General features: G+C 45.0%; 2 protein-coding genes across 9 annotated transcripts; one reads left to right on the forward strand and one right to left on the reverse strand.

Moving 5' to 3' along the window:
- The first annotated feature begins 85 nt into the window (after positions 1-85).
- ADCK2 (aarF domain containing kinase 2) lies at positions 86-10,688 on the forward strand. 2 transcript variants are annotated; one of them, XM_064155513.1, is made up of 8 exons: positions 89-2,591; positions 3,287-3,433; positions 4,895-5,023; positions 5,666-5,761; positions 6,288-6,539; positions 8,002-8,130; positions 8,738-8,791; positions 9,822-10,688. In XM_064155513.1, the coding sequence occupies exons 1-8, from the start codon at positions 1,665-1,667 to the stop codon at positions 9,963-9,965; spliced, it is 1,878 nt and encodes a 625-aa protein (XP_064011583.1). In that variant the 5' UTR covers positions 89-1,664; the 3' UTR covers positions 9,966-10,688. The 2 variants fall into 2 exon arrangements, with proteins under 2 accessions (XP_064011584.1, XP_064011583.1); XM_064155514.1 differs by lacking the exon at positions 4,895-5,023 and having other exon boundaries at positions 86-2,591.
- On the reverse strand, positions 3,869-23,574 carry LOC135181958 (trichohyalin-like). Of its 7 annotated transcripts, XM_064155507.1 has the most exons (11): positions 22,931-23,051; positions 20,397-20,488; positions 20,051-20,228; positions 18,908-19,139; positions 17,785-18,350; positions 17,271-17,391; positions 15,331-15,566; positions 14,340-14,503; positions 13,376-13,625; positions 12,666-12,906; positions 3,869-6,965 (listed from the first exon to the last, which is right to left on the reverse strand). In XM_064155507.1, exons 1-10 carry the CDS (start codon positions 22,988-22,990, stop codon positions 12,682-12,684), a joined length of 2,124 nt encoding a protein of 707 aa, XP_064011577.1. In that variant the 5' UTR covers positions 22,991-23,051; the 3' UTR covers positions 3,869-6,965; positions 12,666-12,681. The 7 variants fall into 7 exon arrangements, with proteins under 7 accessions (XP_064011577.1, XP_064011578.1, XP_064011582.1 ...); XM_064155508.1 differs by lacking the exon at positions 3,869-6,965 and having other exon boundaries at positions 11,245-12,906; positions 20,057-20,228; XM_064155512.1 differs by lacking the exon at positions 3,869-6,965 and having other exon boundaries at positions 11,245-12,906; positions 17,785-18,035.
- Positions 23,575-23,631: the final 57 nt, after the last annotated feature.

The following is a 23,631-nucleotide window of genomic DNA, read 5'->3' on the forward strand; positions in this document are numbered from 1 at the left end:
CAGTACCCCGCGCGAATACCGCGTCCGAGTGCAGGCTGTCCGTCGGGGGCGGTGCACGGAGGTGACGGGCGAACGCTGGTGATACGGCAGGAATTAAAAGATGAGGTGCACGAAGCAGCTGTCTGGTTGCAAAGGGAAATATCCGAGGGAAAACAAAAAAGTCTCTGCTTGTTATCGAAACAGCATCAGTTCCTCCACAGCTTCCCGCCGCTGAAGGAAGCTACCGCGGAATCTGATCAGCTCATAGGCGGTTCACGGGAGCGCGGCGGGCCAGGAAAGCCTCCAGCCTGAGAAACTTTTGGATCAGCTCATCTGCATGGGGCCGTAATCCAGCTCCCTGTTGGCACAAGGGTTTACTTCATCACACCTGAGCTACATGTTAAAGTGAGTGAGGGGTCTGTGCTGGAAAGTGATTTAATCCGTCCTACAAGCTTTTGGTTCCGAGGGTACATTACACGTATCAGAAGGGGGATGCACCTCTAAGCATGGCTGGGTACCAGTCAAACTCCCACTGTGAAAAGGCCACAGCTCCCAGCACAAAGCCTCCCTGCACAAGATAGTAGCTTTGCTGAACAGCTGTGGCAGCAGCATGAGTTACAGCATCACCTTTGCACTGTCTGTGCCCTAAAACATGCTCTTTGACTTCTTGTAGTCACATGCACAAGAGCTCCCATATGGAAAAGATAGATGGTGTGGTCTTCATCTGCTTCATCAGCTGCAGGTGCACTCATTTCAATTTAAAATGGGCAGGTGTCCTCTGCAAAAGATCTGGGCAATCATTTATGAGGTTAATACACTGTCAGCTGACTCAGGGATGAGCAGGAGACCCAATAGTGCTGTCTGCAGCTCTTCTGGGCATCAGAAAGCCCAAGATTCAGAGCAAGTCTGAAAGATGAAACAGTTTTCTACTTCTGCTGAACTACCATCACCACCTCAGCAGGCTTCTGCTTTTAATTTCTCTTCCCAGCAGTGATGCAATGTCATGTGCCTCAGATATCTCTTACCCAAAAGATTGACTGTTTCATTAATACCCTGCTAAGGAAGTCACAACATTTCACCTGCTGACACCAGGCTACCACTACTAGGCCTTGTTTTCACTTAAATAAAAAGGCTGCTGCTGGCTTCTCTCATCACAAACAAAAAATCACCTGAGAGGAAACTGCTGCCTCGCAATACCTGAAGTACAAGAGACATATGTAAGAGCACATGTCAGCCCTCTTTTTTCACCTGTAGCTCAATCCATCGCAGCAGTCCGTCCTAAGGTCGGCTCAAAACCAAGATGGCAAGAGCCTACTTTAGCTGTCAAAGCCGATGGGATCGTGAAGGCCCCTGATCGAAGTGTGAGCCCTTTCCCTCTTGTCCCAGCTGCGGGCTGGGATGTGAATGCAGTGGGCACCCAGTTACAAGAGGGATGGGGCCTCTTGTCTTCCTCCCTTGTAACCCGAACCTGAGAGGATGTTCCCACTCAGGAGGCGACAGCTCAAGGAAGCTTCCCCTCACAAGACTCAGATGCTCTCCACAAGACAGTTCTCTCACCAGCAGCTGCTCCTGTCCCTTTAAGGGGCGGACTGCCTCCGACTGCCGCCGCTGATTGGCTGTCCCTGCCCGCCTCCCTCTGTCCTTCCCGGGCGGCCGTTAGTGCCTGTGAGCGGTGTAGTTGGGCGATGGTGATCGTGGGGAGTGTACGGTTGCTGCCGTTCCCGCGCCCCCTCCTCGGACGAGGCGCTGGGGCGAGGGGGACGTTGCACGGTTGGGCGGCCACAGGACGCGGAGGGCTGCGTGCCGGCCGCTGGGTCGTAGTGGCCTTGGCGGCGCCCGTGGCAGTACCTGCTGGGACCGACTGGAAGGGGAGGCCGGGCCAGTGGGGGCCGGTGTGGGTAGGGGAGCGCGGTTTGGAGCGGCCGCCCCAGGGGCTACTGCGTCGCTTGGGTCTGGCGCTCCAGCTGGGTCTGCGGGCCTGCGGGTTGCTGTTGCGCTTTGGCCCCTTGCTGTTGCTCTACCCTTTGAGCCGCTTGTGGCCCGGCTTGGGAGCGCTGTGGCTGCGGCTGTTGCGGAGGGCAGCTGAGGCTGCCGGCCCCACTTGTATTAAGCTGGGCCAGTGGGCCAGCACTCGGAGGGACCTCTTCTCGGAGGCCTTCTGTGATGAGTTTTCTAAGCTGCACATTGAGGTGAGCCCGCACCCGTGGAGCCACACTGACGAGCTCCTGAGGAAGGCCTTCGGTGAGGACTGGAGAGGCATCCTCAAGTTCCAAAGCCATGAGCCAGTCGGCTCGGGCTGCGTCGCCCAGGTGTATAAAGCCTATGCCGACCTCACAGCAATCGCTGGCTCCCAGGTCAAGGAGGCAGCAGGAGGCTCCGAGTTACGGTCCGCTATTGAAGCGTGGGAAGTGTCAGGCTTTGGAGGTCTCCTCAGCTGGCTGAGGAGGAAGAGCCAAGAGATGGGGAAGGAGAGGAGCAAGGAGCATCTGAGCCCATCAAACTGCTCCCGAGGAAATCCTGTGAGTGAGATATCCTTTATGGCACAAATGGCCAAGCCGCTCCTGAATGCAAACCTCTCATCAGCCAGACATCTCACGCCTGTAGCTATTAAAGTAAGTCATATGTTTGACTGGTAGATGTGTGAAAATGAAGTGTGCTGGACAAAGCCAATATAATTTGGTTACCATATAGATCAGTAGCAGGATAGGGCCAAGTAGAGCAAGTGGAGTGGTACTTGTCTCCCATAGTACCTTTTCTTAGCGTTTTGGTTCCAGACAACTCCAGTCCAGCTTTTCAGGTCCTGGAGAGTTCAAGTACACATACTATCTACAGCATCTCTGATGTGCATGTTACTACCAGAAATGCTTGCAAGGGCCGAGTTTATATGAACATCATGAATGTTAAGCATGGTTTCACCTTTCAGAAAATGAAACCACTTCTCACATGAAAAAAATCTGCAAAAGATCAAGTTCTTTTCTCCATGTTTCTTATGTTTAAGCTGTTCCAAATAACTAGCCAGTGCTGGCATGGCATGGGGAGGGCAGGAATGCAAAGCAATGGGAAATGGTATTGGGCAAGACTATAGGCTCCAGCCTAACCTTCTATTTGGAGATTATAATGTGTTTGTTTACAGTTTAATCCATGGCAAAATGTGAATTCTTTTGAAGACTAGCTGGGGAAGCCTTGTTAGCTCCTGGTTTTGTAAGCTGGGTTCTATCTATTTGAAATACATCACTTCAGCTGATTGAAACGGACTGTTTTCATAGTGTTATGGAGGCTAATTTTGCCACTGTACATTCTTGCACAGGTCCTGCACCCTGGGCTGGTCCACCAAGTCCAGATGGATCTGTTCCTTATGAAGATGGGTAGCCACATCATTGGACTTCTCCCTGGATTTAAGTGGCTCAGTTTGACAGAGATTGTGGAGGAGTTTGAGAAGCTTATGATTCAGCAGGTGTGTGCCATGCTATAGTCTGCATGTGTTGAAATGAAAACTCCCTCAGTCTTGCTACTGGCAGGCTATAACTTCATACTTTTTACAGGGTTAAATGAAGGCTTGCTTGTTCTTTGTTTATGGTCTTTGTTTTAATCAGTCATATAATGTTACTGAAGTGATAGCTTACATGCTCACAAAGTAAAAAAGCAATGAGAAAAAATGAACAGTCTTTCTTAGATGTAAAAATCTAAGTTTGAGTATGTTCTCTAGTGAGCGGCCTGCACAGCTGACTAGGCTTAATCACAGTCTGTTTTGCAGTGTTGTGAAAGACAAAAAGTGAGGTGAGGAGAAGAATCTCTCCAAACAGGTGCTCAGATGTGTGCTTACTCTTCAGTCCTACACATTTGCATTCTATACTCATTGGTGGTGTTTGTTATCACAGAGGCATACATATTGGCATAAATAATATGCTTTTATATAAGTAAATAATACATTCTGTATTATCATCAGACTCGGTATTGGTCAAGTTAAGCTTTGCAAATAGATCTGAAAATGTCCTGATTCATCAGTGTCTTCTAGAAAAGCAGTCTTGCAATTTCCTTACTACCAAACTAAAAAAGGTATCACTACAGGCTTAATCAAGCTTATAGTTCTATTGAAATGAACTGCGATCTGCTAATTTCATTTTTGTCTAGATTGCCTGAAGTCTGTTAGAAGCTTTTGAAAACCTTAATTATTTTCTGCTATTGAAAAAAATCTGCACAGTAAATCCCTGTTGTGAACTGCTGACTGTAGTCAAATGTGACTCAAGATCATGAGTACCAGTTTAGTCTGGCAGAGCTTTTGGTGTATGTGCTGAAGACTGTCGATTAGGAGAGCAACCAAAAGACTTACTGCAATTTTCTTTTACATCTTTTTCTGAAAGAACTATTCCTGGGGTACTTCCCACTGCCAGATGAGGGAGGCAGGATTATTCTGCCTCCTTGAGCAGTAGCAGTGTGCAGAATAGATGTCCTTGTGTCATTGATGAGCTGGGGCCAGGACTTTGCATAGTGGATTGTTTTGCATGTGCTACATGACATTTCTTCCTGCGATGGCTGCCTATCTGTAAAGTGATGCTAGGGTTGTGATTCTTCTACCCTGTCTGCCTGCCTTGGTATTTGGACAGTAAACTTCGGTTCAGGCTCTCTTTGCCCTTGAAAATAATGCAGTCCTGGTCTTTTTTGAGACCCATGCTTACGGTAAGTGTCACCCATATTTTGCAGGTTGTGAGCCATCCGTTAGCCAGGCTGTTACTCTGCTGCTCCATCAGAAGAGCTATAAGCATATAAGAAGCACTGCTATGTTTTGGTTTTGTTCTGGCTTTCTGACTGGTTGCATTGCTACTGGGTATTGCATCATACAGGCATACCCTCGCACAGGGTAGCATCTAATTTTAATTGCACCTAATTTCCAATCTGCTTTTTTTCCTCCCTTGAGATTGATTTACGGTATGAAGCCAGAAATCTGGAGCGCTTCCGACAAAATTTTGTAGATGTCGATTTTGTCAAATTTCCAACTCCTCTTTGGCCTCTGGTAACAACAGATGTTCTTGTGGAAACATTTGAGGTAAGAACTGCAGGGTCTGGGAGTGGTGCTGGCAGTGATAAGGCCCTTAGAACATGCCAATAAGGTGCTTTTTTGAGAAGGAGCTGTCAGATGCAAAAGGATGCTTTTCTCTTACTTGCTTAAAAAGGCTGCTGTCCTTCCTCAGTGTCTCTCCCACTTTGTTTGTTTGTAAGCAGTGCATCCCAGAAGACAGGTGGCAGACAACTCCATAGAGAAGTGAACACTGGGCCTGAAACCAAGCAGATCAGCAGTGTGTCCAGCCACCATGTGCTTGCCTGTGCTTTGCAAAGCAACACCATGCTTCAGCTCTCCTTTGTGGTGGGTCAAAGCAAGAAGCTCAGCAGTTTGACGCTTTCTGATGCTTGCCTCACTTCCTTTATGGATGTTTGAGTAACAGACCAACGCTATTCTCAACCTTAGCTTTTGTGAGTGTGATCCTGGCAAGAGTTATTTCAGCTCCAGACTATATCACACCATTTCTGAAGAACAAGCCCTTATTTCTCTCATGTTCTCTGTCATAGTAGGTACAGCTTCCACTGGGCAAGTCCTTTTCAGGGTTTTCTTAGCAATTCTGCCTCAACTCTGGGCCACCTAGTTTAAGTTGGGACACAGGGTATGTTTGATTCCAACTCTTTGTTTCAGGAGAGTAAGCCTATTTCACACTACCTGCATGAGGAGATTGCCACAGAACTGAGGCAGAGACTTGCAAAGATGGGCATGGACATGATCTTAAAGATGGTAGGTGGTTGGCTGGGGCTGGAAGATAAGGTTGTTTTCCTGCAGAAGCTATTAAGTTGGGTATTAAGACAATATGGCTAAAAAGAAAACCTGCTTGCATCTCGCATCTCCTACCCTTCTCATGACTAGACAAATGTAACCATTTGCTATAACCTGTGCCACTGAATGGCAAATGGCCTATTCTTGCTGCATTACTCTTTGCCAAGGCCCACCAGTGTGCCCTCATTTCAGCATTAACTGCCAAAGAGCACTAATGTTCCCTGCTAGGATTCCTGGGGGTCTTATCTGACTGCTAGCAAACACACAGCATTGCCTCACAGTTCTGCTGACTCCCCTAGGCTGAGTAGCACTCATGGCAGTTCAGCACAACGGGTCTCCAGAAGAAGCTGTTTGCTGTGTTGCTGCATAGGGTGGTGCACATGACCCATGACAGTGAACAGATTCGAAACAGACCTCTGTTTGTGTGTGAGTATAGGTGTGGGTAGGTTTGGTTGGAATGAGCTGCTCTGACTTTGCTGTCCTCTAGATCTTTGTTGACAACTTTGTCCATGCTGACCTGCACCCTGGGAACATCCTGGTTCAAGGCTCTGCTTACAACAGCACTGGCTGCAAGGAGCAGACAGCCATTGTGGACCTGTGTGACACACTCGTGGTGGAAGTGGAGCCATCTGTCAGGAGGCTCTGCCTGGTGCTGCTGGATGCGGGAATTGTGGCAGAGCTGCAAAGTGCTGACCTGCAGAACTTCCGGGCTGTTTTCACAGCTGTGGTCCAGGGCCAGGTGAGGCCTCTCTCATCTGTCTGGGAAAGGGAGACAACTGGAGAGTCTCCCTTCACTTCAGAGGGCTGAAGTGATAGCTTTATCTCTACTTCCCCTTATGAACCTCCCTTAGAGGGGAGAAGAAATTGGCTGTTGTGAGAGCTATACCCAATGCAGCTACAGCAACTAGGCTGGCAAAATTGAGTGACTTCAGTGGCTCAGGAGCAGAAGGTGTTAAACAGGAGGCATAGTCAACCACTCCCTGGTCAGGAGTGCTTATGCTGGAAGTTAGGACTGCTGGGAGCCTCTCACATCTAAGGCTGTTGCAGAATCTGCCAGGTTTTGCCAGAGAAGAGGGAGAGGATCAACATCTTGCATAAAGGTTCCCTTCTGCAGCCTTGCTGCTGGAAAGCCCATGTGATGTTCTCCATTTTGTTGTGTCACTGTCTGTAAAGAAGGGGAAACAAAACAGATGAGGTAAGTCTGGCTTCTGCCAGGCTCCTCTGTATAAGAGCAACTACTTTATCCTTCTTCCTGCTTATCTAAAATACACTCTCAAATGGATTATAGAATCCAGTGCTAATGTCTGTTCATTCTGAGAACAGGCATCAGTGCTCATACATGTGCATGCATGTTCCTGTTCCTCAGCTGTGACATAGAAGGCTCACTGTATCTTGAGAGACACATTCTAACTTGGTCTGTTTAATCTGCCAAAGTATATCAAGGAGTTCAGTCCATCCTCTGCTGCCAGACTGACTTCTCAGCTGCTAAGCAAAAACTACAAACATTTGTTTGCAGCTCCTTTGTGGCTTGGGATGGGTGTCCTTCATGATCTACAGATCAGAGTGGTTCTAAAGAATGTTTATCAAGAAGGTGATAGATGCTTTACATGTATATAAGTGTATATATGTAATTTTTATACCAAGTTGCATTGCCAAACCTGGGGCCTCTAGCTCTGTATGTGGTTGTCAGACACATTTTCCAAGCAGAGCTATGAAGGTTTTTACAAGTGAAGCTTGGGGCTCCCCTTCTTTCTTACGAAGTATCTGCTGGTGTAGAATCAGATTGCTTTTACTCTGCAATTTGCAAATGGAAAGTTGGACTTGACCCATGAGGGAGGTTAATATATGCTCTTCTTTACTCCTGTGCTGAGAAGAAATGCCAGTCCTGTGAGTTTTTCCTCCCTGAAACTTCTGTCTTGGTTGTGTTCTAGCCTTTGAGGCCTACAGGAGAAATAGGTGAGGTTGTGCCAGATGCCAGTTAAGACTTTTGGACCAGTTCTGCTCTTTCTGCACCTGAATTTTATGATTCCTTTGGTCTCCATTGTTTGGGAAAGTATAGCCCTGGGAGTTATTCCTGCTATATGCCTTCTCCAGGGACCTATGCAGCACAAGCCTTCCAGGGATGATGATGTCCAGTTTTCTGTAGGCCTGCTGGCATCCATGATCAAAGGTGTGAGTCTTCCTTCTGACTTCCTTCACAGGGGGAGAGAGTGGCAGAACTAATCCTGCATCACGCTCGTGCTAACCAGTGCCAGGACATAGAGCGGTTTAAAGCTGAGATGGCAGAACTAGTGACCAAGGTCCGAGGGAACACCATTGCCCTGGGAAAGGCAAGTGCACTGTCCCACCATTGTGTAATTCTATACAACCTGGCTTTTAGAATGATGCATGTAGAAAGTCCAACTCTGATATCATCATCACCACCCATGAGTACTGTGTAACTCTCAGGTGCAGCGAAAGTCCATAAAATCCTTTCTTATCTCCTAATTAAAAATTGTAGGTGTCTGGGTGTTGGGAGGGGGGTGGTTTTGTATTGGTTTTGATGTCTGGTGATGATATTTTATTTTTTGTGGTTTTGTCTTATTTGTCTTCTTTTAAAATCTCTTAACATCTGCAGTTCCTTGTAAGGAGTTGTGAGCCTAATGTTACAGCTTTCATCCTGTTAGCTAGGGCCATCAGGGCACGTCAGAGTTTGCTATGGTGGTAGTGAGCAAATTGCTGCATGATGTGGGGTCAGATGTTCTCAGCCTTCCTAGGCTCACAAGTAAGCAGAACTATAGGTCACAGAGGAACTCCTTGTGTTGGCTGTTGTCAGCCAGGGAATCTTGTCCCACTACCAGAACCAAATGCTAGCAAACAAAACCCTGCCTGTCACTCGGCTTGGTCATCTTGACCAGTTTTTTTGATCCATTGTTAACTTCTCCTTTTGCATTCCAGCTTCAAGTGGCAAATCTCCTCTCCAATGTCTTTAAACTATTGATGACTCATAAGGTGAGGCCCTGTTGCTGTCTGACTTTAATAGCTAGACATTTGTTTGGGGGAGAACTACTGGGAACATGAAGGGCTGATGAGGAAGTGACTTCTAGGATGGGGCCTGCAGGAATGCATTCAGATGTTGCAGGCATGCTCTTTCTCAGGCCTTGGTACACAACCTACAAATACCAATTTCTGTGTTGATGGGTTTTGTCTTAATACTGCATTTAATGGTTGATAGTTTGTGGATATCTGTCTTCATATGAAGTTATGTAACAGCACTAGGCCTGAGTGTTTACTTGTCTGTTAGAGGCCTCAAATGTGAGGACAGAGCAGAGATTCCTTCTTGCAGCTGTTAGTATTTGGGGGATGAGCTTCCATGGTTAAAAACAACTTTAGAAATCAATGGAACTATGGTGGCCTGAACTAGAGGGCATAAGAAGGTCCACAGGGTGATCCAGTCTGCAGAGAGTCTCCATAAACATTACTTTCTTAGAGATGTTTTTCCATCATACCTCACTAAAGTGGTTTCTAAGAACTAAATACAATTTAGACTGTTAGAAAGCAAGTCCTCCCAACTCCAGGAATTCTTGATGCCCTGGTATGCTTTGAAAGAATCCTCATGCCTGGCTGTGAACTGGGGAGTTTGTCCCAGTTTGTCCTTTGTTTCCTCTGATCTGTGAGGGTCTTTCATGGCCATTCAGAAGGTCGTGAAAGTGCATATGTTCACAAAATGTATTAGATAACTACACTACCAAAGGTGAGCATTCTTAAGAGCCTGCTATCCCAGTGTGGAAGAAAAAAGTTATCCCATTTCTCTTCTTGGAAATGGAAAAACAAACTTTTGACTTCCCTTAAGGCACTTAAGCTGAAATGGTCTTATTTTGGGGCCTGCTGCTGGATTTGGGTGTGATGTAAAACTCCAAAAGAATATAGTTTCAGATGGGTGTATGCTCTCCTCTCAGCGTAGCCAGAGCTGGTACCTGTGTGGAATGGGCTCAGGAAAAGAAAAGGTCTTCTGAGCTCATTAGGTCATTTGTGGTTCTAGGTGAAGCTTGAGAGCAATTTTGCTTCCATCATCTTTGCCATCATGGTTCTGGAAGGTCTTGGTCGTTCACTGGACCCTGAACTGGACATCCTAGAGGCAGCTAAACCACTGCTCATCAAAACTGCAGCTTCTGTCCTCGAATAGACTCCTGTAGCTGCTGCCCTCTTGCTGTGCAGGATTACCCATGCCATCGGACAGAAGCTGAAGGTGGAAAATCACAAGCATCTTGGGAGAAATGCTGTGCAGTCATTACTTGCTGTTGGTGCTACCTGCAGTCACTTCAGCCAGGTACCAGGCATGGGATTATTGGAAGGTCTGTTCCAGAAACCAGGAAGACTTCGTACAACTGGAGAGTTCTGACTTGTTAACACAGTTGTATGAGCTAATGTGCTCTGGTAGTTTTTAAACTGATTTAGTGTATAGCTGAGGTGCTCAAGATCACTGTATCCTGATGAGGAAGACAGTCTTCCTTGTCTAAAAGCCTTTAAAAAGGTGTTAATTAAGTCTGTTTTGAAATATATCAGGTTAAATATTTAATTTATTGACTCTCATGTGGCAGTGTGGTACAAGAAATAATATTCTAGTATCACCCAAGTAAATAATTCAGGCTGAAAAAAAGCCAATGAACCTTTTTATCTTTTGTATTTTCAACTTCTGCTTTTACTGTAGAAGTGTTCTGAGATCCTGCATGGTATGGTCTGTTCTCAGTCATTTTGGATGATAAAAACAGACCAGTTGATTTTATTTCCCCTGCCCCAAACTTCTGTACTCCAGCACTATAGTATAGGAGTTTCCATTATAAACAGTGAAAGAAAAAATGGGCCTAGGCAGAAAAGCTAATTTGATAATAAAAGCAGCCTCTGGAAATACTTGCCTTAAGGTGTTTCTGTTCTGGGGTGAGCTGGTTGTTGTTGTTGTTGTGGGGGGTTGGTTTTGATTTTTTTTTGTGTGTGTTTTTGTTCTTTTTTAAACCTTAAAAGTCTTTTTCCTGCTCCTCTATTCTCACCATAATCAACTCACAGCCTTAATTAATATACAAATACTTGGGTTTTGTTTCCAGTAGTCTGAAAAACAAGTCCAAGCACTTTCCTAACAGATAGAAATCACTTTAGGAAAGTTTAATACTAAATAAAGCAAATGAGCTAACTTATACAAGGCATTTACAGACAGTTATTTTCAGTTATTTATTAAAATTATTTTATGGCTGTATTCTAATAGTGGAGAGCAGCCTGTGAATGACTGGAAATGCTGCACTACTGAATATATTCCCAGCTATATTATATGTGGAAGTGCAGCAGCACAGATGGTTGCAGTGGTCTGTTTTCAGATGGTTAAGCGATGAAGGAAAAAGTACAGTAGCAGACAATCTGCTGGTTTATGATGATCATAAAGTGATTAATAACATAATGAAGTTCAAAAAACATTAAATTTTGTTTAATATATTTTGTGTACTGTAATTGTTGTGTATTCAATTTCCAAGTGTTCAAGGATTAAGAACAGCAGTAGAGTTTGATATTTTCTAAGTTTTAAGACTGTTTCCTGTAAGTTAAACTTATAACTAGGTGCAGTGTTCTAACTGGCACATGATTTTGTGTAAAGGAACTCAAAAAAGAAGAAAAGTAAGCAGCCCATAAGCTTTACATGAAAGAAAATCTTCATGTGCTGCTAACACCTATTTCAGTAGAGTGCATGTGCTCTCTCCTTTTCACCCAGCTGGGGGTTAGAGGTTCCAGGCACAGCACTTTGTGGTGTGTACAGCTTGGGCCAAGTCTATCAATTAGGCAGTGCTTGGCCACAAACATCCCTGTTCCTCTAGCTGAACAAATTTCACATAGTTTTCCTGAGGGCTAAAGAGGTTAAGACAAATGATAGAATTCCATGTCTAAAATGCAAAACTGTGCTTCACGTGTAGCTTCCACACATACAGAAAGTTACTTTTGGCCTTAATGTGAAAACCTTTACCTTTATATAATGGGTTCATCTTTCTTTCCTTTTTCCTTAAGCTTTAAGCAAAAAGATCTCAGGATGACTCATGCACATTAGGGATCCTAAAGTTAAAAATACCCCTGTTAGCTATTAAGGCATTAGAATAGTTGATAAATATATGGATGAGAAACTTATCTGCCTTACAGGGGAAAGCTGAAGGCATAGCCTCCCAGTCATCTCTGGAGCAACACAGCCTGACGCTTACTCTTAAGGACCTGGTAGAATTTCAGAGAAGTTCCTTTACACAAGTTTTCTAACTATTCCAAGTGTTTCTGTTTTGGAAACTGGTGTTAGCAGTGGTGCTGTGTTGCTGTAAGAGGGGTCCTTGAACTTAAAGAAATATGCTTTTCTGGCACTAGTCTGGAAGAAACACAACAGGGCAAAAAGTTCCTAGAATTGAGCAGCAGAAGCTTTTCCAAGCCCATATTTAATTTTCCTGTAGGCTTCTATGAAGAGGACAGAAGCAGTGCCTGTAGTTCTACCACTTCACTGGAGGGAATCCTCTCCTGCCTGTTGTTCTCTATGCCTACTCTATCATATGGCGTGCTGTCACTTGCATTGTGAAAGCAGCTACAGTCTGATGGTCCTCTGCCAGGCTCTAGCTCTGCTGCCCTTTGAATTGCCTTTGTAACTACCTACCTCACAGGTCCTAGAAGTATAGCAGGTGAACTAGTACAGTGACTCCAAGAAGAAAGGCATGTAAAGGTTTCAACACTGAAAATGCACTCTGACTGCAATGAAAATGAAATTAAAGACATCTCCAGGAATAAATTCTGCTTGTTGCAACTGCACACAAGTGCCTAAGTTCCAGCACATTGGACTCCTACAAGACAGACAGTAGGTTTCTGAATTGCTCACCTGCCCTGCTGCTTTCTTATGCCAGCAACGATGCACGAAGCGTCAAAAGATTCTGTTCTCTGAGGTACTGCTGCAATTCACAGAGTTTTTTGCCTTCTTTTTCCATCTTCTGGTGTGAACGGTCTCTGCTCTGGAACGCTTTCCCTTTGGCAGCCTGGTGCTGTTTTTGTTGCCTGTCCTGCTTGTGTGATCCTTCTTCCAACACTTCCTGCCGTGACTGCATTCTGCTCCGGAGAAAATCCTAGATAATGACACGTGCAGTTGTACAGCCAGTTTCCATGCTGGATTTCATCCACAGCTACCACTGGCAGAAGTCAGAAATTCATTCCTTATATGCAGAAAGACTCTCTGGTAGAGATAGGGAATTTTACTTCCCTTTTTTCATCTTTACACACATGTCAAAAGATGTTACCCTTCATTTGGTCGAACAATGGAGCAGGTTGTCCAGGGAAGTGGTGGAGCCGTCACCTCTGGAGATATGCAGGGTCAGGCTTGAAGGGGCTTTGAGCAACCTGATCTAGTTGGGGATGCTCCTGGCATACTGTAGTGGGGTTGGACTTGATGACCTCTAGAGGTCACTTCGAATCAGTGCATTCTATGATTTACGTATGATACACTGGGTATAAACCAGCTGAAAGGCAAACACTCTGGATGGTGCCATTGCTAGAAATACAGTAGCCCAGGAAAACCATTTCTGCAATTGCCCTTACCAGCCTTTCTTTCTCTTGTTCAAAGCTCCTTTCACTGCGTTCTGCCTGCAACTCCTCTCTCTGCAAACGCCGTGTCTTTAAAAACTGCAGCCTCTGACTTGCCTTCCTCTTCTCCTCCTCTATCAAGAAGGATTCCTTCCTGCTCCTCTCTGCCCCAGCAGCCTGGAGCAGTGCCATGTGCTGCAAAGCTCTGTCTCTGTGCTCCAGCTGTTTCTCCAGCTCTTGCAATCTTCTCTGATGCAATCGCTGCCTGTTTCCAAAACAAAATTTCTGAAATTTTTCAGAAAGGAAGAGCAACAAAAAAAGAGAACTGCACAAGACACAAAGCTGTTACTCCAGACTCAAAGCAGATATTCTGGCAGTTTGTGCTCAGCTGACATTCTAGGACTCTCTGTTAAGTTTATGAGAGTTAAACCTGTATCCAAAACAGAGGTGGTAAACCCCCCAAATGGACTAGTGCCTGATATCAGCCATCTCTGATCATCTGTTCACCTGGTGTGGCTGTGTGGTCTTGCACCCTGAAGGCCAGGAAACAAGGAAATTAACTGTGTGAACGGGGCTGTAAGACCAGTCCAGACAACTGGGTGGCTTTGTGTATTGGTGGTGGAGCTGCAGGGGCAACAGAAGAGATGGCAGGATGTGGGTCACTGGGGTAAGAACCTGCTAAGCTTAAGTGGACTGTGGGGTCAGGGAACAGGGACTGTGGAGTTAAAAGGACTTTGTGTCTGACGATAAGATTGAAGGGAATTTTGCCTTAGAGGATATACTGAAAGTGATGGGTCCATGCTCACTCTTAACCTCAAGCATCAGTTTTATTCCCATTAGTAAACCACCTTGACCACTCTGCAGAGACTAGCATGAGGCATGATGTATGATGCTCAGAGACTAAATGAGAGCACCAGGGAGTCAACATTACCAACCTTCCAACATTTACTACTAAAACCAATTAGCTCCTAGGTATCACCTCTGGTTGTCCCTGTGAAGCTGGCGTTGGATGCCATCTGCCTCTTGCTGCTGCTCCCTCTTCAGCTGTCTCTGCTCCTCTTGCTTCCTTTTGTGGTCAATCTTGGCTTTGCTGAAATCCATTTCTTGCCAGCTCTTCTGAGATCCACCATTAAGGACTGATTTCTAAGAGAAGACATCCAAGCCAAACCCTTAATCTTACTGGTATATTTTTCTAATGCAAACTGTAAATCTACAAAACTAGAAGAGCTTAGTGTTCCAAAGTCACGTCTGAGCTGTGGAAGCCACACTGGCTCATGAATTGGACCTTCAAGTAATGTCCCTGCCAGTCTCATAGAATTGTAGAATCATTAAGGTTGGAAGAGACCTCCAAGGTTGTGAAGTCCAAGCATTAACCTACCACTGCAAAGTCCAGTCACAAAACGGTTTTGACTGATTTTTCTCACCACGTTGGCTTCTGAGGGGCAGTGAACACCTTCATTCTCTGGGGCATTACTATTATTTGCAAAAACTCTACCTTGTGAGTGGATTTTGCTTAATGACATACAGAGGGAGAGACCAAGGAAAGAATCAAAGGTGGGAGGTTAAGAAACAGTGTTTTCCATCAGGTAAAGGACTAGCCTAAGTTCCAGCCCTGACATGCATTCTCTGCTGTGACATTACTTAGACTTCCTCTTCTTTGCTTTGCTTTTGGACAAATAATTTTTTTGCTATCTAGTAGAGCTGGCACAAAGTTTGACTTAGAGGAGATTAGATCTAAAATAAAACACTATTAAAAGTGCCACATAAAAATACCAGAAGTGCTCTGCTCCTGTGCAACACTGATTGTCAAGTGGAAATCATATGTTTCTATGCATAGCCATTATGCTACACCGGCATCATTTTTGTTGCAGTAAAAGCTTTGAGGAAGAGTTCAAAAGGAGAGTATATTCTCACACGACAAACAAATTGCTTGATCCTAATAGCTAAATCTGTTTGGACCAAATACTCACTGTAATGCTTTTGCCTTTCAGAAGATTTGTGGATCTGCTGGCCTGCAGAATGGGGGTGCTGTGTAGTCTCTGTACACGGAGAGCTGATTTGATGGTCAGGCTGTCTTTCTGTAGTGATTGATTCACACAATCAAAGAAGCTTTGTCGCCTGAAAGGAACCAAAGCACTGATTCTCAGGGAAGGGCTCCTTTGGGAATGCTGGATCGGAGCTTCTGCCACTCTGGACTCAAAAAGACCTTTCAAATAAATTAGAGCAGGAACATCAGATATTATAGAGAGCTTATAAAAAGAGCAGATTTTAAGGAGAAAAACAGGACTTTTCAGATAATACCTATGCAGGCAAGATTTTCATAATGTGCTACCAACATTCTCCCCTGAGCAAGTGGGACATTTTTTAGTGTTCAAAAAACTATCTCAGCTTTGTAAAAACAAGCTTGTCATTGCAGTCAAGCAAGGATTTTGCCTGGTACCACAAGATCACTGACTGGTTGTTTACATGGTATTTCACAGACATACATCATCTGCTTCTGCCAGTGCTCTGAGACATGAAAAAATAAGGAATTTCTTGGTAGGACAAAGCCTGAGCCTATACATCAGAGACAGGAGAAATTAGCTTTTGGATAACTGAGAACATGGGCAAAGTTCACTTGTACCTTTCTGCTACAGACACCATGGACCTGAGTAGAAGTTGTTGTATGGAATGATGCTGGAACCCAACTGCTGGGAGGAAATGTGCATTCCTATGACTTCATTCTCCTTCTACCAGCAGTGACAGACCAAAGCCACAATATCTGTAGAAAGCTTTAGGCTTTTAGAATCCTCACTTATGTGCCTGAGATTGTCACAAAACTAGCTTACATAAGAACAGCAACAATATGGCTAAAATCACGATCCAGGCCCTGGATGAGAAGTGAACTAAAGCTTACTGAGTGACATAAAGCAATAATATCCAGCAGAAACAAGAGAAGGACTTTCTACAGGTGTTGGGTTTTTTTGTTTTGGTTTTTTTTTGCTACAGGCAGTGATAGTTAATGTTAGAGATTAATTTTTAAAACAAGGGAATGTATAATAAATAACTTTTATAATGAGCATCATGAAAAAGGTTAAGAAAATTTAAAAGCTGCTACCACAGTAGCTGAAAAAGTCAAACCTCTCTGACTTCCATCTGAAACTACTTTCACCTTGAGAAGCATGGCCAGCAGGAGTAGGAAAGTGATTGTGCCCCTGCACTCAGCACTTGTGAGGCTGCACCTCAAATCCTGTGTTCAGTTTTGGGCCCTCACTACAAGAAGGACATTGAAGTGCTGGAGTTTATCCAGAGAAGGGCAACAAAGCTGGTGAAGAGTCTACAGAACAAGTTTTATGAGGAGTCTGGAGAAGGCTCAGTGAAGATCTCATTGCTGTCTAAAACTACACGAAAGGAGGCTGTAGTGAGGTGGGGATTGTTCTTTTCTCCCTCATATCAAATGACAGGTTGGGAGAAAATTACCTGAAATTGTGTCAGGGGAGGTTTAGATTGGATAGTAGGAAAAAGTTCTTTACTGAAAGGGTGGTCAGGCATGGGAACAGGCTGCCCAGGGAGGCTGAGAAGTTCCTAGAGGTGTTCAGAACATGTATAGACATTGCCCTTTGGCACATAGTTTAATGGCCATGGTGGTGCTAGGTCAACGGCTGGACTTGATGATCTTAGAGGACTTTTGTAACCATAAGAACTCTATGATTCTAAGAAGATGAACAACTTCTCAAGCCACACTACTGTTAATACCTACACATAAGGCTGCTACATTATGGTGGCTATATGCAGCTTGGCATTATGGCTTTTACTTTTAAAACATCAAGAACTATGGCCATATAGTGCCTGCTGCACTGATATTTGTGGCAAGTCTTATTTCTGGATAAAACCGCTACAGTTTCAATAGCACGATTGTCCTTAACATTACCCTCAGATTTAGCATCCTGCTGTCTGCTTTCTGCTTCTTCCTTGTGGAATGACTCCATTAACCACCTGTCTGTGTTGACAGCAGCATCAACCAAAGCATCAGACATCTCCCTCTTAGGACTCTAGAAATAACAAGAACCATAATCCAGACCTGAGAGACTGGTGAGGCATTGGAACAGTGCCCAGAGAGGTGGTGGAACTGCGATTTCTCAAGGAGAGTGTAGGTGTGGCACATCAGGATGTAGTTTAATGGTCATGATAGTTGGGTCATGGTTGAATTTGATGACCTTGAAGGTTTTTTCCAACTTTAATGATTCCATGATTCTCTTTCCCCAGTCAAAGGATCAGGAAGACAGTGCAGAGCAGAGTATCTCTGTCCTTTAATAGACATACATAAGGACCAGACCTAAAGTCTCTAGTAATTTTTGGTATTAAGAGTAGAAAATTGTAAGTAACAGACACAGAAATAGCAGACCATATGTTTAAAAAAAAAAAGTCAGTGAAGCACTTCTTACCTGCTTAGGTTCTACAAGCTCATTGTCTTCTGCCAAACAAGACTGAATATCTTTTGGAACATTTTCTGTCTTCAATTTCTTCTCCTCCTTTTTCTGTTCCTCTCTGGAAACACTTTCTGAAGGCAAAATCCTCATTTCAGATAGTTGCTCCTCAGTTTTTTTGCTAAGCTCTTCTTTCATCAAGCCAGTTCCAGGGAGGTAGGCATCTTCCTGCTGTGCTCTGCACCCTGTAGGCCACGTGGGTTCCCCAGCTGAAATGCAGCAATAGGGCAGAGAGGTACACCTACAGCTGCACTTAGTGCATGGCTGACTCAAATATAGATCCCTTGGCCAGTGGTCCAGGTCTGAATGATCCCATCTGTAATGACCTGAGGCTCTGTAACCTGGGGTCACTATGTATGGGTAATCCAAGCTTGAATCTACCACCATCTGCCTGGCTGCTAAAGGCATCTGCAGTTCTAGGATGATGCGTTCACTCAAGGGCTGAGTGATCCACAGAGCTTGGTCAGAAGACACTTCCTTAGTCTGTCCATTCCAGAAATTCACAATCACTCTTCTGTTGTGTGCTGTGTGTAAAAAATAAAAGGAGGGAGGGAGTGGTGTAAAGAATTAATTAGAAGCTTGTCAAGCTGTGTAATTTATCCCTTAGAAAGCAGGGGATAAATGTAACAGGTTGGGTTTAAGGCCATTTGGTAACAAATTCCACTTTTTTTTTTCTTACAGATTTCAATTTTGGCCTCCTGTGAAGAGATAGCAAATGTCGTCTCACTCATCACAGTGAGCCAGGACTGTACTCTACAAAAGCTGGAAACTAGAGTAGTAGATAATCAGGGGAGTGCTCATGAGGGTCAGGAACATTCTCTATGTGTTGGGAAGATGCACAGCCCCCTTCCCCAAACTGTAGGAAAGTTTCCACTCATAGGACAAAGCAAAGGCTAATTCTGAGAGCTGCATTAATTCTGGCACAAAAAAACCCAGGATGCTTACTGCCAATAACAACAAAAAAGACAGTGAAAAGAACCCAAGCAGCAGGTGGTGAATTCTCCGGGTTGAGACTTCTTTCTGTATAGTGACCAGCAACTGCAGCAACTCAAGTGATACTACGGAAGCCAACACACTGTACCTAAATGTGCCCCCTTGTTCTCCACAATCTTCAGCACACTGCCTGGGCCAAAACGTTCAGCTCTGGTCTCCCATGGTGCCAAGACCCTGTCTCCTGAAGCAAGAGGCCGTCGCCTGGCATCTTCGTAGTGGAGAATGTCATAGAGAGGCGTTTCCTGCAGGCGAAGCTGCTGTACCTTGCCTTTTGGAGCATGGCTTTTGTCAAACTCAATTAAAAAGCGTTCCCTGGAGCCCTACAAGAGTGAAACATGTGGTTTGTAGGACAGACATCTGGGTCCAATTAAAAGCCAAACCTAAGTGCTAAGAGGGAAGTGGCAGAAATCCCAGGAAGTGGAACATGATCTAGGAATGCAGCTTTCATCTTGTACCAGATTTTTCACTGCACTGTGTCCGTGTTGGACTTTAAAAGTAATTAAAAAGCTGGGGTTCACTGACAGCCTTTCTCTATCTTTCCATTCAGACTTCAGATTTTAGTAAGAGCACAATCAGCACACTAAGGCAGAAGATTACCAGGAAAACTTCCCATCGGAAAAAAAGAGTAGCCAAAAGAAACTGCCGCGTGTGATGAAGTTTGTTGCAAAGTGATCAAAAGGAGAATCAGTAAAATACTGTAACTGGCATAAACTTATATGCTTTAATTTAAGCCTTCAGCAGTGGCTGTAAGGATGATCTGTTACCAAAAGCTCAGCCTTCTCTTTATGTCTGTGAATGCACTCAAACAAATTTTCTTTTTAGGGCATCCAAAATCTCAGAGATCCCCAAAACCACAGAAAGATGACAAGGAAAGCTCTCAGTTTAGCAAGGAGGAGACAGACATTTTGGATTACCATTACTAATGCTGCTTAGCTAATTGGCTTTGCTGATAGACTGGGGCAGAAGTAGGCCTGTTTTGTTTGGCTGCCTCTGAATAACAAGTTATAAATATTAAAATGCATTGATTTTCAGGCTGCTCCTGCTTGCAGGACTCCTCACAATTAAACAGACAGTCATCAGGAAACAGATGAAAACCAGATATGGAGAGAGAATAGGACAGCCACCATACAGCAAAAAGCCATGGGCCTGGTGAGACATGGGAAGAACAGGAAGATGACATACAGATCCTAGGAAGAACCTTTTACAAGCATAGGTCCCAACACATACCTACCTTCACCTCTTGGACAATGTGTCCCAGGTAGTAATAGCCATCAGCTTCATTCCTTGCCAACACACGAGCCCCTCTTATGCAACTGGAAGCCTCTGGTGATAAATCAGTAAAACTCCTTTTTGCTGAGGACATCAAGGGCACACAAGTGGAACCTGGATTCCATGGACAAAGCGGGAAGCTGTAGAAAAGAAAAATACGAGTGATGAAGACCTTGGCAACAGAACTTCCACAGCCTGCTGCAATGAAAGCAACTAAATCTGCATGGGACACCCACTCCACCCTGCCTGTTTCCTAGCTTTTTTGTTCTTTGTGCTTCCAGTGACATATGTATGGATTTTGAACTTACTGTGTTACTGGACATCTTGCCAGCAGAGAGCTACAGAGATCTTTATTAGCTGTGTGACAACACTGGACATGTGAGGTGGACATGGAGCTTACCTGGAGAGAGCAAGGAGGAGAAAGAAGCAGAAGACGAGCATACTTAAATCCTTAAGTATTGCTTATAAAATGAAAATGTACTTTCCAGTATATTAGCTCAATGTTTTAATGCTCCCATTGTATTCTGTGATACTATGCTGTTCATCTGTAAGCTCATCACAAATGGGCTTGATTAAAAAAAAAAAACTTTGAAAGAATAAATATTTAAAAAACAAACTACATTGTAAAAACCACTTGTGTTTCACCTGCCTTCTGTTCAGCTGCCAGACATGTACATAGCAATGCATTTCTGCAATCGTGATGTGTTCTTCAAAGGATGAGATGCCATTTCAAGTATAAACAAAGCTATAGTACATACCCATCCTGGATCCTATCATGGTTTTATTCTGGTGTAAAGGAAGCACTAAACACGAGGGTTTAAAATCAGTTTTCTCATTAATTCTTGGTCTTCTAGCTACCTGATTTTAGTAAAGAGCTTTGAATCTGGAAAACACATCAATTTCTCAGGAAGAGGCACAACTGGAGAAAGGTGGCAGAATGGAGGCAGCTCTGTGTGTGGGAGGTTCTGAAGCTGCTTCTCCCATGCCCGGAAGCAGTGCAGGCATATCAGCCCTGAGGGCTTCTTCCCAGTCCATCTACCCCAGTTCTCATGGGGCAGCCAGGGGTCAGGTGTGCATTGCCTCATCTTGTACCCTGCTTCTTACACATATATCCACACTCCCCAAGCAAGCAAGATCTGCAAGGTCAGTGAAAGAAGCTGAAGTCCAGGAAGAATGAAGAAGGTGGGGGCTGAGTCTAGGAAGACAAAGATGCCTTTAGGTCAGAGCCAGCAGTAGAGCCATCTGGTTTGAGCATGATGGAAAATGTGAACTCTTTAAGAACAATGACACCGGGAACAACATGCCAGGGACTACAAGAAGGGAGAAAGGCAAAACGCAGGAAGACAAAGTTAACAAAACTATAGACCTTCTATTGATGTGTTCAGCTTTTTTGGAAAAAGAGAAACTTGTGTTGCATTAATCTTGTGTAAATTTAAACCAATGATTGAATAGTTTGCCACTGTTCTGCATGAGCTGTTGCTGAAAACGCACTCAGACTGTTCCAAGACTCAGGAGAGCGGGAGACTGAAAATCTCTTAACTACAAGGATGAACACAGGGTAGATATGCAAAGCCTATACTTTTTCACCTGAGGATGTCAGTTATTTGGGATGTTAACACATTTAGAATATACATGTTTAAAAAACAGTACTGGACTACCCCTGCCTACGAGTCTGTGGACCAGGACACACTGGCTGTATGCAAAGTTGTACAGTCACTGAGCAAAGAAAAACTAAAATCAAAGGAAGGCATTTGTTCTTTCCTTTGGGATCTTCACCTGTGAGAAGCACCTCTTTTCAAGAGCTGATCTGTGAAGTTCATTGAAATCACTTCACAGGTGTCTTTCTCTGGATGGAGCTAGACAAAGATATACACGAATTTGACTCCAAATGTTGGCAATGATGCCTTTTGCTCTGGATCTATGAGAAATGCTTCCTCTGCTCACAAGCAGAGGTCTAAGATACAAATAATGTATGATTAGAAGGGTGGACATGCCAGCTTGGGATGTCAGGTATAGATTGTCACAGAGATATCAAACCTATTTTAAATCTTCATTTGCAGACTGCTTTGCTCATAAGCTGTCAGGCAAAACAAAGTTACCCTTCACAGAAACTCTTCACCAGTTTTACTTTGTGAAATGGCATTCAACAAAGATTCAGGAGCAACTAATTAATATGCACTAACCTTGACAATAGGTAATGAGTTAAGACTAAAAGAGGGTAGATTTAGACTAGATACAAGGAAGATTTTTTTTACAGTGAGAGTGGCACAACACTGGAACAGGTAGAAGCCTCATCCCTGTAAACATGAAAGGTCAAATTGGACAGGGATCTGAGCAACTTCATCTGGGTAAAGGTGTCCCTGCTCACTGCAGAGGGAGTTCGACAAGCTGACCTCTTTAAAATTCACTTCCAACCTAAAGCATTCTATGATTCTATACCATTCCAGAAGCAGCAAGAGGGCATCTGATTGCTTGAAAGGACCCCCTGTCAGTCTGGCCACTTTCTCCATTATTTTTCACTTCCTTCTTTCATGATTATCTGAATCTCTCAGAAGGCATACAACACGTACTGGAGGCAACTCATTCCCTGTAACAAGTCAGCAGATCTCCTCTGACTCTTGCTCTGGGAGCAGGTCACTCAACAACTAGGCTGACTGGCAGGCTGGGTCCTCAAATGCCACGACCAAGACACTTGCAGCACTCGTGCCGTTCTCAAACTGCAGGGATCGAATCCAGGCTGCTGCTTCAGTGACCCTACTGAGTAAGCATATGACTAGGCTGTTGTGCCATTTTAACACCTATTAAAGAATCAAAAAGAAAGAAGTAACAAAAGGCCCCTCACCGGCAGGTCTTTGCTAATACGGGACAGGCCCGAGATTCCTTGTTGGGTATTTCTGTGCATGGACGCACTGCAGTTTGCCCCAGCATTCCCGCTACAGCAGCAAGCCCACAGTGAGGGCCTCGCTTCGCCCCCGCCGCCCTGCCCGCTTCCCGCCCGCCTCGCCTGGCTGGAGAACACCGAACACCCCTTCGCTGGAAAGGGCGCCGGCGGAGCTGCCGGCCGGGAGAAAGAGGCACCACAGCAGACGCTCCCTCAGGCGCCCAGCCGCGGGGCCGTTCCCACTCGCATCCCAACCACAAAGGCGAAGCCCTGCGCCCCGGCCCCAGGCCCGGCTGCCGACCGCGCCACGGTGTGGAGGCGCAGCGAGGGCTGGGCGGAAGGACAAGAACGGCTGCTACCCGCACCTGCAGCGGATCCCGTTGCGGCGCAACCGGACGCTATGGACTGGACCACCTGGGCCTCCTAGGGGAAGAAAGGAGGCTGGGTTATTTGTTTAGATCCTTACCGTTAAACACGAGCAGCTGGCATGGCCTTCTTGCCCTGCGCTGACAGGTTCTGTCTGGCCGTGGAGATATCCCGCTCTGTGCCCTCAGTGGGCGACTTTAATGGTTGTGACTGAGGAGGAACACCCCTCCGCTGGTGAGTTAGTGCCGTCCCGCCGCTCCCAAGCGCCGGGACTGGGGGCCCAGGGCGCCTGTCAG

This window comes from Pogoniulus pusillus, chromosome 15 (genome assembly GCF_015220805.1).
Source record: "Pogoniulus pusillus isolate bPogPus1 chromosome 15, bPogPus1.pri, whole genome shotgun sequence".
NCBI classification, from domain to species: Eukaryota; Metazoa; Chordata; class Aves; order Piciformes; family Lybiidae; genus Pogoniulus; species Pogoniulus pusillus.

Bases quoted from the DNA above. Each gene is read 5' to 3' on its own strand.
- ADCK2 (XM_064155513.1), top strand. From the start codon at position 1,665: ATGGTGATCGTGGGGAGTGTACGGTTGCTGCCGTTCCCGCGCCCCCTC. The intron at 2,592-3,286 runs GTAAGTCATATG...ATTCTTGCACAG, and splicing joins TCACGCCTGTAGCTATTAAA to GTCCTGCACCCTGGGCTGGT. The intron at 5,024-5,665 runs GTAAGAACTGCA...TCTTTGTTTCAG, and splicing joins TTCTTGTGGAAACATTTGAG to GAGAGTAAGCCTATTTCACA.
- LOC135181958 (XM_064155507.1), bottom strand. From the start codon at position 22,990: ATGCACAGAAATACCCAACAAGGAATCTCGGGCCTGTCCCGTATTAGC. The intron at 20,489-22,930 runs GTGAGGGGCCTT...TGCTCTCTCCAG, and splicing joins GTATTAGCAAAGACCTGCCG to GTAAGCTCCATGTCCACCTC. The intron at 19,140-20,050 runs GTAGGTATGTGT...TCACTCTTGTAG, and splicing joins ACATTGTCCAAGAGGTGAAG to GGCTCCAGGGAACGCTTTTT.